Raw genomic sequence first — 15130 nt, forward strand, 5'->3', positions numbered from 1 at the left:
GGACGCCGGGAGCAGGTAAGTATTACATAGTTACCTGTCCCCGTTCCACACGCCGGGCGCCGCTCCGTCTTCGCGTCCTCTTGTTCTCACTGTTCAGGTCAGAGGGCGCGATGACGCATATAGTGTGCGCGCCACCCTCTGCCTGATCAGTCAGTGCAGAGAGACGCCGGGACGGGACGCTGAGGAGCTGCAAGCAAGAGAGGTGAGTATGTGTTTTTTTTTTTTTTATTGCAGCAGCAGCATTGTATATTGCACAGATTTATGTGGAGTATCTATGGGGCAACGGTGCAGAGCACTATATATATGGCACAGCTTTATGTGGAGCATCTATGGGGCCATAATCAAAGGTGCAGAGCATTGTATATGGCATAGCTATCTATGGGGCCATAATCAAAGGTGCAGAGCATTGTATATGGCACAGCTATCTATGGGGCCATAATCAAAGGTGCAGAGCATTTTATATGGCACAGCTATCTATGGGGCCATAATCAAAGGTGCAGAGCATTGTATATGGCACAGCTATTTATGGGGCCATAATCAAAGGTGCAGGGCATTGTATATGGCACAGCTATCTATGGGGCCATAATCAAAGGTGTAGGGCATTATATATGGCACAGCTATCTATGGGGCCATAATCAAAGGTGCAGGGCATTTTATATGGCACAGCTATCTATGGGGCCATAATCAAAGGTGCAGAGCATTGTATATGGTACAGCTATATATGGGGCCATAATCAAAGGTGCAGAGCATTATATATGGCACAGCTATCTATGGGGCCATAATCAAAGGTGCAGAGCATTATATATGGCACAGCTATCTATGGGGCCATAATCAAAGGTGCAGAGCATTGTATATGGCACAGCTATCTATGGGGCCATAATCAAAGGTGCAGAGCATTATATATGGCACAGCTATCTATGGGGCCATAATCAAAGGCGCAGAGCATTGTATATGGCACAGCTATCTATGGGGCCATAATCAAAGGTGCAGAGCATTGTATATGGCACAGCTATCTATGGGGCCATAATCAAAGGTGCAGAGCATTATATATGGCACAGCTATCTATGGGGCCATAATCAAAGGTGCAGAGCATTGTATATGGCACAGCTATCTATGGTGCCATAATCAAAGGTGCAGAGCATTGTATATGGCACAGCTATCTATGGGGCCATAATCAAAGGTGCAGAGCATTGTATATGGCACAGCTATCTATGGGGCCATAATCAAAGGTGCAGAGCATTTTATATGGCACAGCTTTCTATGGAGCATCTATGGGGCCATAATCAAAGGTGCAGAGCATTGTATATGGCACAGCTTTCTATGGAGCATCTATGGGGCCATAATCAAAGGTGCAGAGCATTGTATATGGCACAGCTTTCTATGGAGCATCTATGGGGCCATAATGAACTGTGCAGAGCATTATATATGGGGCAGCTTTATGTGGAGCGTCTATGGGGCTATACTGAACGGTGCAGAGCATTATATATGGCACAGCTTTATGTGGAGCATCTATGGGGCCATAATGAACAGTGCAGAGCATTATATGTGGCACAGCTTTATGTGGAGCATCTATGGGGCCATAATGAACAGTATGGAGCATCTATTTTTAATTTTGAAATTCACCGGTAGCTGCTGCATTTTCCACCCTAGGCTTATACTCGAGTCAATAAGTTTTCCCAGTTTTTTGTGGCAAAATTAGGGGGGTCGGCTTATACTCGGGTCGGCTTATACTCGAGTATATACGGTATTAAACCTCCCAATGATAACAGTATAATCTCCAAAATGAATAAAAACTCAAAATGCACTGTTCCAAATTATTAGGCACAGTAGAATTTCTAAACATTTGATATGTTTTAAAGAAATGAAAATGCTCATTTGTTGAATTTGCAGCATTAGGAAGTCACATTCACTAAACAAATTGCATAATAATTTGGAACACGGTGAATAACGGTGAAAATTTCCAGAATTTAAGTCACCAGAGAATGATTTGTGCAGTCAGGGAATTGAAGCTCCAAGGCCTGTAGGATTGTCAATTCTGTTGACTAGAACATAGTCAAGATTTTAGGACTAATGCAGGTAATAATTTATGTAGAAATATGGGCATGCAGTGTCATGTATCAGTCCATGCCCATTTACTGGGAAGCCATGCCAAAAACACTTCTGGAGCATTTAACTCTGTTAATTTTCCCCATTGTATCCCTCATAAACTCCTAAAGGAACTTTGGGGTGACTCATAAAATAAAAATATAGTTTTTACTCCTATTGTCATGTAATTTAGACTGTCATTTTATCTACAGGTCAACTGTGGCTTTCTGACTGCACTATAGAGCTGATCTGCCAAGACCTAGCAGCTCTTCAGGTTCCCAGGACCTCGAAATAAGGTGACGGCTAGGACTAGAGCAGGAGTTGCCAATTCTGCTTCCTGTAGTACATACACTGAGCTCCAAAAGGCAGAGAGCTAGTAATAAACATCATATATGTGATACTATTTTTACAATACTACTGTAATATTAATATTTCCATACTTGATGCAATATTTGTGCCAATAAAAATTGGTCAAATCTATGTGTTTCTGTCCATACTTACAATCTGCACCGAAGTTGAAAATTTCTTGTGGGGTAGCAGAACTTGGCAATTGTGTTCCATTCCTCATAGTAAAGTCATCTTCGTGATCATTGTTCATGACTCCTAGAAGCCCCTGGGTTTTGTATTGGAATAATTCAGGGAGAAGGACAGAAACACTCAGAAATTCACTTATGGCTCTTACTTCCACCCCAGCACCACTTGGAAACATCACCGTAACATTTGAGTTAATTGGAGAAAATATGAAAACTCCTGGAACAATTAAACATGAATTATTTTTATTAATGTCCAAGAAACTATTTAAGCAATTAAACATTCCTATTGTTGCTATTTAATTACCTTACTATTTTCCCCACCTTATTTTTATATCTTGTACTTGAATCGCATACTATCCATACATAACATCAGATCAGCTAAGACTGATCATTATAACAGTACCGCACACAATTAAGCTAAAATGGTAATTATGCAGTATTATGTAAAGTCATCTACAAGATCAATAATCAATAGGCTTATTTTCAACCATGATTCCTTGTATACGCCAACATTTGCAATTCTGTTTCTTCCCTGGTTGGTAGTGTTCTCACTCCTAACTAAAATCTCAATTTTTAGCATCTGACATTAATATCCTATTAAATGCTTATGCATGTGACTGTATTAAGATGACATTTAAGTTCTGGGTTGCATGTTGTAGTCTATGAGAAGACAATGTACCCCCATGTACCATGTAGCCCCATGTACCTCCAATTATAGTATGAAACTAATATCTTTTAATGGAATATGTTGGTGCTATATAGGTAACAGAAGTATAGGTTTACCGAAGCAAATACATAAATGTAGAGATATTCTGAACTAAAAAAATATTGTTTCTTGGAGAAAAAAATTCACATTAAAATGCCATACACAAGCATCATTGCATAAAGCACAACGCCCTACACTATACATGCACACTGTTCTACAATACAGGAGTTCTCACAGACATTGACTTACCTTTCATATCCATCCAACTCTGCTCTTTAAAGCTAAGGACCTCTCCATTCAATAGAGTTTCTAGTTCATCTTGTGTTTGGTTTTTCAGCCGCACCTCCACGATATCAGTGCCTTCTTCCTTCATGGCCACTGAAGAAATGCTGGCCACCTTTACCTTGTCAGATGATGAGCGCCGAGCTCTCTCACGAAATGTTGCAATCACTTTTTCTTTTATGCCTTTAAAACATAGCGAAATCAAAATTAAAAGCTCAGATGTCTATAAATTGAGGAAATGTCAGAGAAATCGTTCCCACCTAGTTTACAATCACGCAATACTGAATATGGTACTGAATGCTGTTTCCAGATTGCTGAGGGTCAATACAAAAATGTCACAGTATATTTGCTGAATTTTTGTCCGTAGTGTTTCCTTTCCAACTTCCCTTGTTTTTTGTGTTTGTATTTTTTCAAGACTACAGCAACCACAATTTTTTTCTACATTTTTTTTAAAAGCATGTGTTAATGTTTATTGCTTTTTTGTCATTTTTTTTGCATTCTTTCACAAAAATCATAAGAATCTGAGAAGCACATATTTTATTAACCACATGACTGGTAATGTTCAAAAAACACAGCCAGATAACCCCGCCAAAACACATGTACTAAATCATATTTGGACATATCTACTAGCTAGAATTTGCCACCATTTTGTCTTAGGGCTACTGCAGACAAGTGAATTTTTGTCATCTGAAAAAACTGGATCAATTATTCTAATCCCACTCTGATCAGACTTTGGTCAGCGTGTGGTCATAGTGTGCTTCTATTCTCACTGTTGAGAAGATGGAGAAAAAATGTCTAAATTTTCTCCATTGTTTCACTCTGTGGAACTTCATCATAGTGCATTCTGATGGTTTGCATGTACTCATTGACTTGCATTGCTGACTGTCATCCAAATATCGATCAATGTCATATATTTTTTAGTATGTAAGATACAGCTGTATCTATCCAATGTGAGTATTTCCACAGCTGAAAATGGTACACTGGCATATAATAATAAATTAAAGGAAATCTCTCAGCAGGTTTTTGCTACCTCATCTGAGAGCAGTATTATGTAGGCAAAGAGAACCTGAATCTAGAGATTTCTCACTTGGATTACTGGGTAAGCCATTCTGACACAATCAGAGCTTTTAGATTTAGTGTGAAGCAGAGCTGAGAAAGCTAACCCCGCCCACACAAAGCTCTCTGTGCATTAGTCCATTGATAGTGCGGTGCCCATCATCTGAGGGGTATTATGAGACCAGGGCTCCTGCAACCAACAAGTCACATCAATGAGAAGCTCATGCTGCTAAAACAATCACTGTAAGCAAATAAAACCACTGAGCTTGATAAGAAAGGCAAAACTGTGTTTTAACCCTTACAGCATGCTGTGTTCAGATTACATAGCAAAAACCTGCTGACATATTAGCTTTAAAGTATAGAGCTGTGGCCTATATGTGTTTTAAGATTTATTGATTTTGTTCTATTTAGTTGTTGCTGCCATTTTTTGCAAATTTGAGAAGGTAATACGGCCATATTTGTTATCACTTTCAAACAAGCTTCTCTACAACTGATGGTAAGGCTGTCATTTTGATATTGTTGAACATACTGACAAAATTGCAATGTTATTCTCAGTTGTCAAACTATTGCTGAGGATCCAATTCCAAATTAAATGCTAATATTATGTCACTTCCTATTGTGACTTAAAAAAATGACTGAAGCATCTAAAAGGAAAAAATTAATATCCCTGTAAGTAAATTAACTATGCCATATGATTTTTTAGTATATATCTTTTTGTACATTTTGTGTGGAAAACATTCAAATTCAATAATATGGACACCTTTTGAGGCGATTTTCTTTCTTACATAACTGCATATATTTTTATTTAAAAAATTTTTTTGCATTTCAGTCACATTAAAAAAAGTTTTGCAATTGGGTTGTATTCAAAATTTTGACTTCTATAGACTATGTTTTGCTGTCTACCTACTGTGTTAACTGAGAATTTCTCAGTCAGTGTTTTTAACTGTTACTTTCCTTTTACAGAGCAGCTTTCAGCCAATTTATGACCAATTGAAATTTCAGCTGTACTTTGTAGTGATAAATCATCTGCGAAGAACTCGGAAGGCGGATGATAAGAGTTACAAACTATCTCAAATGATTTCCCAGTTTAAATGGTAGTCTCAAGTTAAGAAGTTATAACTTCTCGATCACTAGGCTACTAGTATCCCCACTTCAGCAGAATGGAGCGATGGCCAACTATGCATATTGCCACAATATTAATTTTTAATGGGACCACCAGAGACAGCAGAGAGCTGTGCTCAACTGTTTTCGGCGGGTGTCCCAGGTGTCATCAGCAATTCAGAAGTTATCCCCTGTCCTATGGATAAGGTATAACTTTCAAACTTGAGAATGCACCTTTAGTTCATTCTGCAGCCAGCAAAAGGCAGTGTAACACAGAGTTTTTAGAGTACAAACAGAGCAAAATATTTAATGAAAACCAATTAGAAAAATTCTATAGCCATCAAGAGACAGTGCAACACAAAGACGATAGAAGGCTAAAAGGCAAACATTGCAACATTTTCTAATGAAACCCAATGGTAAGAATTATTTTTAACCAAAATTACATGAATTTAAGTAAAAAAAAAAAAAATATTCCCTGAATGAGTCCATATCCTCTACATTATAGGTTTACTTAATTCACTATATTCCCTTTCTTGTTTTTACTTGCCTAACCTGGCTCTAGTACTAGACCTTTCTCCCTTTTAGGCCGGGATCACACGCAGCGAGATACGGCCGAGTCTCGCAGGTTAAAAACAAGCTCTGGCACCGACACTCCAGAGCAGAGCGTGCGGCCGCATAGCAATACATGGAGCTGCATGCTCCGCTCCAGAGTGCCGGTGCTAGAGCTTGTTTTTAACCTGCGACACTCAAGCGTATCTCGCTGCAGTGTGACTCCGGCCTTATAATGGCTGAGTCCCTCTATACTAGTCTACGCTGGGTTACTCCTTTAACCCAAGAGACACCACTGACTTCAGTACCCAAGAGATTGTAAGAGAAGCTCAGGCAGCTATAAGCTTTCTGAGTATTCATGAAACTATGGCACCTAGCTAAGTGTTTTTGCAGGATCTAGCCCTATGTACCTCAAGACTCTGATTCAGCCAGCTGGCTCTGCTATTAACCATACACACAAATTACACACGGCACTCGAGGCTCCTGGGTGGTGCTCAAGTAGGGTTTCCAGCCCGTCAATGAATAAATAATAAACTTGGCACTCAAAAGTTCTTTTTGCAAGATGAAAAATAAGTTTTTTCGTTTATTGGTGCAACCAGTTCACTAATTGATGATATTAAACGTTTTCGGTCACAAGACCTTCATCAGAAACATCATATATGAAACTGGAAGCAGGGCAGCAGAAATGTATAGGCCCAAGTGGCCTGCGCACAAATGTTACCGGACAATTAGACCTGGAGACTCCTGGGAAGACTATTAGGAAGGGCGCACTGGCAAGGCGGGAATACCGCTGTAGAGAACTTGCGCTGATTGATCCGGGTCCAGGGAACGCTGTGAAGCTGGTAAGACCGGAAGACGCTATTAACCATATCCCTGCTGCAAGTTTCTGATTGAACGTATTGTTATTAACCACATCCCTGCTACAAGTTCCTGATTGCATATATCTCCGCTATAAACTATATTGCTGCTGCAAGTTCTGGACAGCATATACTTCTGTATAATGCTGCACTCCAGCAGCATCTAATGCTTTCTGCTCCACTTGCCCATGTGCTCTCCTACATAACCTGCTCTCCTGGTCATCAGTCATCTTTGTGCTGTCCTTTACTGCTGCCACTACATCATTTTCTACAGTCAGTACTGCACACCCTGACCTATGGCTTAGAGGATCCAACTCACAAGGTGACCCATTAACAGAATACTCAGGTAATGGAAACCAAGGGTGCAGCGGCTTTAACGCCATTGCTGCTGGATACAAAGGACTTATCTGGAATGGTTGTGCAAATTGCTGAGAGTCAATGGAAGGTTGTGCATGGTGTGTATGACTTCTTAGATTGTATGGATGCACTGACTCCAATTCCTTCGACTCCGACACCTTCCATAGCTATCTTCATTCTTCTTGAGGAACATCTCCACATTGGCCTACTGATGCCGGTTTTACCTACTCCTGGATCTCCTAAGGCTTGGCAAAGCTTTGTAAACCAATATACCATACATTTCAAACCTCGTTTTCAACAATGCCTTCTGACTGGTCAAAAGTGGCATATATTTTGTATTTGCTGTTTGAAGATGCCTTGGATTGAGCCGCACCATTATGGGACCGATTGTATGACCTACTTCCTTACTGTCTGCCTTCCATAGAGCATTTGGCGAACCAGGTCATGTCCACTCAGCCGCTGAAATTATACTCTACCTCAGGGACTAATTCTGTGGGATATTATGCTATCCAATTCCAAACCATGCCATCCGAATTTGCCAAACAATGACACTCTTCTGGCTATCTTCAATGCTAGCCTATCTAGTCGGATCAAGGACAAACATAATGGTGGAAATTTGCCTTTTTCCCTTGATGATCTTATTTTTTTGTCACTGAAGTGGATTTATGTTTGAAAGAAAGTCCAATGGAGAAGGTTCAAGGTTTTAGAGTCCTGTTCAGGAGAGCATCTTCAAAGTCCCCCTACAGAAAGGCAGCACAGCCTGAAAGATCCCATTGCCCAAAAGAAAGAATTTGTGTTTATTGTGGGAAAATGGATCATGCCCAAATAGACTGTTCCAAACTCAAGTCCAAATAGCAAAACCCCAAAACCTAAGCCAAAGAGGAAGGATCCTGTTATGGACCTGGTGGTTAGGAGCACCCGGAATGACCTGATGAGTAAACTAGAAATCGGAACAAGCTCTGGGAAAGTGGGAACTCTGCTGACCGCAAACACTACTCCTATCACACACACTAGAAATAGCCGTGGAGCGTACCTAACTCTCCCTAGACGCCTCTTCACAGCCTAAGAGCTAACTACCCCTAAAGATAGAAATAGAAGCCTAACCTTGCCTCAGAGAAATTCCCCAAAGGTAAAGGCAGCCCCCCACATATATTGACTGTGAGTTAAAAGGAAAGTCACAAACACAGGAATGAAACAGGTTTTAGCAAAGGAGGCCAGACTTCACTAATTTAGTCAGAGGATAGAAAAGGGAACTTTGCGGTCAGCACAAAAGACTACAAAAAACCACGCAGAGTAAGCAAAAAGACTCCCCACACCGACTCACGGTGTGGAGGTGCCACTCTGCACCCCAGAGCTTCCAGCTAGCAAGGGAATATCATGATAGCAAGCTGGACTAGAAATAGCAGAACTAAGAAATATATTCAGGAAGCAGTAACAAAAAATGAGCTAGCAAAGACTTAGCTTCTGCTGGAGTAGACAGGTCCTCATAGAAGTCCAAGAGAGATCTGAACCAATACTGAACAATTGCCAGCTGGCATGAAGTAACGATCTGAGTGGAGTTAAATAGGGAAGCCAGCATAGCATTAAATGAGAGCAGCTGACAAAGCCAACCTCAGTGGCCAGCAGTTCCGCTCAAAGCCACCAGAGGGAGTCCAAGAGCAGAACTAACCAAAGTACCATTCACGACCACAGGAGGGAGTCCGAGAACGGAATTCACAACAGTACCCCCCCCCTTGAGGAGGGGTCACCGAACCCTCACCAGGGCCCCCAGGCCGATCAGGACGAGCCAAATGAAAGGCACGAACCAAATCGGCAGCGTGGACATCGGAGGCAACAACCCAGGAATTATCCTCCTGATCATAGCCCTTCCACTTAACCAGGTACTGAAGCTTCCGTCTCGAAATACAAGAATCCAAAATTTTTTCCACCACATACTCCAACTCTCCCTCAACCAACACCGGGGCAGGAGGATCAACGGAGGGAACCATAGGCGCCACATACCTCCGCAACAATGACCTATGGAACACATTATGGATGGCAAAAGAAGCTGGAAGGACCAAACGAAATGACACAGGGTTGAGAATTTCAGAAATCTTATAAGGACCAATGAAACGAGGCTTAAACTTAGGAGAAGAAACCTTCATAGGAACGTAACGAGAAGACAACCAAACCAAATCCCCAACACGAAGTCGGGGACCAACACAACGACGGCGGTTAGCGAAACGTTGAGCCTTCTCCTGGGACAACGTCAGATTGTCCACTACGTGAGTCCAAATTTGCTGCAACCTGTCCACCACAGAATCCACACCAGGACAGTCAGAAGGCTCAACCTGCCCCGAAGAAAAACGAGGATGAAAACCAGAACTGCAAAAAAAAGGCGAAACCAAAGTAGCCGAACTAGCCCAATTATTAAGGGCGAACTCAGCCAATGGCAAGAAGGTCACCCAATCATCCTTATCAGCAGAAACAAAGCATCTCAGATAGGTTTCCAAAGTCTGGTTGGTTCGTTCGGTTTGGCCATTTGTTTGAGGATGGAAAGCCGAAGAAAAAGACAAATCAATGCCCATCTTAGCACAAAAGGACCGCCAAAACCTAGAGACAAACTGGGAACCTCTGTCCGACACAATGTTCTCCGGAATGCCATGCAAACGAACCACATGTTGAAAAAATAATGGCACCAAATCAGAGGAGGATGGTAATTTAGGCAAGGGTACCAAATGGTCCATCTTAGAAAAGCGATCACAAACCACCCAGATGACAGACATCCTCTGAGAGACAGGAAGATCTGAAATAAAATCCATGGAAACATGCGTCCAAGGCCTTTTCGGGACTGGCAAGGGCAAAAGCAACCCACTGGCACGAGAACAGCAGGGCTTAGCCCGAGCACAAGTCCCACAGGACTGCACAAAAGAACGCACATCCCGAGACAAGGAAGGCCACCAAAAGGACCTAGCCACCAAATCTCTGGTCCCAAAAATCCCAGGATGACCAGCCAACACTGAGCAATGAACCTCAGAAATAACTCTGCTAGTCCATCTATCAGGGACAAATAGTTTCTCCGCTGGACAACGGTCAGGTCTATCAGCCTGAAACTCCTGCAGCACCCGCCGCAAATCAGGGGAGATGGCAGAAAGAATTACCCCCTCTTTGAGAATACCAGCCGGCTCAGGGACTCCCGGAGAATCAGGCACAAAACTCCTAGAAAGGGCATCCGCCTTCACATTCTTAGAACCTGGAAGGTATGAGACCACAAAATCGAAACGGGAGAAAATCAGCAACCATCGAGCCTGTCTAGGATTCAACCGCTTGGCAGACTCGAGATAAGTCAGATTTTTGTGATCCGTCAAGACCACCACGCGATGCTTGGCACCCTCAAGCCAATGTCGCCACTCCTCGAATTCCCACTTCATAGCTAGCAGCTCCCGATTGCCAACATCATAATTACGCTCAGCAGGCGAAAACTTTCTAGAAAAGAAGGCACATGGCTTCATCACAGAGCCATCAGAACTTCTTTGAGACAAAACAGCCCCTGCTCCAATCTCAGAAGCATCAACCTTGACCTGAAAAGGGAGCGAAACATTTGGCTGACGCAACACAGGGGCCGAAGAAAAACGATGTTTCAGCTCCTGAAAAGCCTCAATGGCCGCAGAGGACCAATTCTCCACATCAGCACCTTTCTTTGTCAAATCAGTCAAAGGTTTAACCACACTAGAAAAACTAGCGATGAAGCGACGGTAAAAATTAGCAAAGCCCAGGAATTTCTGGAGGCTCTTCACAGATGTAGGTTGAGTCCAATCATAAATGGCCTGAACTTTAACAGGGTCCATCTCGATAGTAGAAGGGGAAAAAATGAAGCCCAAAAAGGAAACCTTCTGAACTCCGAAGAGACATTTAGACCCCTTCACAAACAAGGAATTAGCACGAAGGACCTGGAATACCATTCTGACCTGTTTCACATGAGACTCCCAATCATCCGAAAAGACCAAAATATCATCCAAATATACAATCATGAATCTACCAGATACTTTCGGAAGATGTCATGCATAAAGGACTGAAACACAGATGGAGCATTTGAAAGCCCGATTGGCATTACCAGGTACTCAAAATGGCCCTCGGGTGTATTAAATGCTGTTTTCCATTCATCGCCCTGTTTAATACGCACAAGGTTATACGCCTCTCGAAGATCTATCTTGGTGAACCAACTAGCCCCCTTAATCCGAGCAAACAAATCAGACAGCAGAGGCAAAGGGTACAGAAATTTGACCGTGATCTTATTGAGAAGGCGGTAATCTATACAGGGTCTCAGAGAACCATCCTTCTTGGCCACAAAAAAGAACCCTGCTCCCAACGGTGATGAAGACGGGCGAATATGCCCTTTTTCCAAGGACTCCTTTATATAACTCCGCATAGCGGCGTGCTCTGGCACAGATAAATTGAAAAGTCGACCCTTAGGAAACTTACTACCAGGAATCAAATTTATAGCACAATCACAATCCCTATGAGGGGGTAGGACACTGGATTTGGGCTCATCAAATACATCCTGGTAATCCGACAGAAACTCAGGGACTTCAGAAGGAGTGGAAGCAGAAATTGACACCAACGGAACATCGCCATGTACCCCTTGACAACCCCAACTAGACACAGACATTGATTTCTGTTGTGAATTTGGATTCTGGGCTCCCCCGGTGGCCGCTTGTGGAATTGGACTTGTCATCCTCTTTCCTGTTTCACCTGGTTCCATCAGTAGTGGGTGTCGCTATTTAAGCTCATTTCTCTGGTGGTTTCTTGCCGGTCAACAATGTTATCTGATGCCTCTCAGTGCTTGTTCCTGCTTCTAGACAACTACTAGATAAGTTGGACTTTTGTCCATGTTTCGTTTTGCCTATTTGTTCCAGTTCACAGCTGAAGTTTTGTTACTGTGTCTGGAAAGCTCTCGTTGATCAGGGATTGCTACTCTGGCGTTATGAGTTAATGCCAGAGTTTAAGGTAATCTCTGGATGGTGTTTTGTTAGTGTTTTTCTGCTGACCATGAAAGTATACTATCTGTCTTCTGCTATCTAGTAAGCGGACCTCAAATTTGCTAAGACTATTTTCCTGCTGCGTTTGTTGTTTCATCTGAACTCACCGTCATTATATGTGGGGGGCTACTGTCTTCTTTGGAATATTTCTCTAGAGGTGAGCCAGGTCTTATATTTCCCTCTGCTAGCTATTTAGGTCTTAGGCCAGAGCTGGGCATCTAGCGATAAATAGGAAATGCTACCTGGCTATTTCTAGTTGCGCGGCAGGCTTAGTTCATGGTCAGTATAGTTCCATCTTCCGAGAGCTTGTCCCTCTATAGGCTTGCTATGATCTCTGCCTGCAGAGATCACGACAGTTTGACCGGCCAATAAAGTGTTAAAGACCCAGGTTGAGAAAGGAGAGTTATAAGAAGTCTGCTGGAAATTTTTTTTTTTTTTTTTTTCCCTCCAGTCTGCCTTGCTGCAGTCTTTTTTCTCTCTCTCCTCCTAATCTCTGTATGGCTCTGTGTGCACCTGACAATAATGGATCTCCAGAGTGTAATTGCGGGTTTGAATAATCTCATCACGAAAGTACAAAATTTACAAGATTTTGTGGTGCATGCTCCGGTATCTGACCCGAGAATTCCTTTGCCGGAGTTCTTCACAGGGAATAGAGCTAGCTTCCAGAATTTCCGAAATAATTGTAAGCTTTATTTGTCCCTGAAGTCTCGTTCAGCTGGAGACCCTGCTCAGCAGGTTAGGATTGTGATTTCCTTGCTCAGGGGTGACCCTCAAGATTGGGCCTTCTCATTGCCAGCAGGGGATCCTGCGTTACGCGATGTGGATGCGTTTTTTCTGGCCTTGGGCTTGCTTTATGAGGAACCTCATTTGGAACTTCAGGCAGAAAAAACTTTGATGGCACTATCTCAGGGGCAAGACGAAGCTGAAGTTTTCTGCCAAAAATTCCGTAAATGGTCTGTGCTTACTCAGTGGAATGAGTGCGCCTTGGCGGCAACTTTCAGAGAAGGTCTCTCTGATGCCGTTAAGGATGTTATGGTGGGGTTCCCTGTGCCTGCAGGTCTGAATGAGTCCATGACAATGGCTATTCAGATTGATAGGCGCCTGCGGGAGCGCAAACCGGTGCACCATCTGGCGGTGTCTATGGAAAAGACGCCAGAAAGTATGCAGTGTGATAGAATTCTGTCCAGGAGCGAGCGACAGAATTTTAGACGGAAGAATGGATTGTGTTTCTATTGTGGGGATTCTACTCATGTTATATCAGCATGCTCTAGGCGTACAAAGAAGCTTGATAAGTCTGTTTCCATTGGCACCATTCAGTCTAAGTTTATTTTGTCTGTAACCCTGATTTGCTCTTTGTCATCCATTGCCACGGACGCCTATGTTGACTCTGGCGCCGCTCTGAGTCTTATGGATTGGTCCTTTGCCAATCGTTGTGGTTTTGATTTAGAGCCTTTGGAGACTCTTATTCCTCTGCCCCTGTGTTGCGTCAGCCTGATGTGAATCTGCCTTTTCAGGTTGAGGTTGACGCTTCGGAGATCGGAGCTGGGGCAGTGTTGTCGCAGAAAGGTTCCGACTGCTCCGTCATTAGGCCTTGTGCCTTCTTTTCTCGCAAATTTTCGCCCGCAGAGCGGAATTATGATGTTGGGAATCGGGAGCTTTTGGCCATGAAGTGGGCGTTTGAGGAGTGGCGCCATTGGCTCGAGGGGGCTAGGCATCAGGTGGTGGTATTGACTGACCACAAAAATTTGATTTATCTTGAGACTGCCAGACGCCTGAATCCTAGACAGGCGCGCTGGTCTTTATTTTTTTCTCGCTTTAATTTTGTGGTGTCATACCTACCGGGTTCTAAGAATGTTAAGGCAGATGCCCTTTCTAGGAGTTTTGACCCGGACTCTCCTGGTAATTCTGAACCCACAGGTATCCTTAGGGAGGGAGTAATTTTGTCGGCCGTTTCTCCTGATCTGCGGCGGTCCTTGCAAGAGTTTCAGGCGGATAGACCGGATCGTTGTCCGCCTGATAGACTGTTTGTTCCGGATGATTGGACCAGCAGAGTCATCTCTGAGGTACATTCTTCTGCATTGGCAGGTCATCCCGGAATTTTTGGTACCAGGGATTTGGTGGCAAGATCCTTCTGGTGGCCTTCCCTGTCACGAGATGTGCGAGTCTTTGTGCAGTCATGTGACGTTTGTGCTCGGGCCAAGTCTTGTAGTTCTCGGGCTAGCGGACTGCTGTTGCCCTTGCCTATTCCTAAGAGGCCTTGGACACACATCTCGATGGATTTTATTTCAGATCTGCCTGTTTCCCAGAAGATGTCTGTCATCTGGGTGGTCTGTGACCGTTTCTCTAAAATGGTCCATTTGGTTCCTCTGCCCAAGTTGCCTTCTTCTTCTGAGTTGGTTCCTCTGTTTTTTCAGAATGTTGTCCGATTGCACGGTATTCCTGAGAATATTGTTTCTGACAGAGGTACCCAATTTGTGTCTAGATTTTGGCGGGCATTCTGTGCTAGGATGGGCATAGATTTGTCTTTTTCATCTGCTTTTCACCCTCAGACTAATGGCCAGACCGAGCGGACTAATCAGACCCTGG

The 15130-nt window shown here is 43.1% G+C and overlaps 1 protein-coding gene across 2 annotated transcripts in view; it reads right to left on the reverse strand.

Annotated features, from left to right (window-relative positions):
- SUSD2 (sushi domain containing 2) overlaps window positions 1–15130 on the reverse strand; it is a 354318-nt gene that overhangs the window by 183278 nt on the left and 155910 nt on the right. For both annotated transcript variants that reach the window (XM_077292088.1, XM_077292084.1), the window contains 2 exons: window positions 3574–3789; window positions 2587–2835 (listed from right to left, as the gene is read on the reverse strand). In XM_077292088.1, the coding sequence (XP_077148203.1) occupies window positions 2587–2835; window positions 3574–3789 (465 nt within the window). The remainder of the gene's footprint in view (window positions 1–2586; window positions 2836–3573; window positions 3790–15130) is intronic.

The sequence above is a fragment of the Ranitomeya variabilis genome, chromosome 1 (genome assembly GCF_051348905.1).
Source record: "Ranitomeya variabilis isolate aRanVar5 chromosome 1, aRanVar5.hap1, whole genome shotgun sequence".
Lineage (NCBI taxonomy): Eukaryota > Metazoa > Chordata > Amphibia > Anura > Dendrobatidae > Ranitomeya > Ranitomeya variabilis.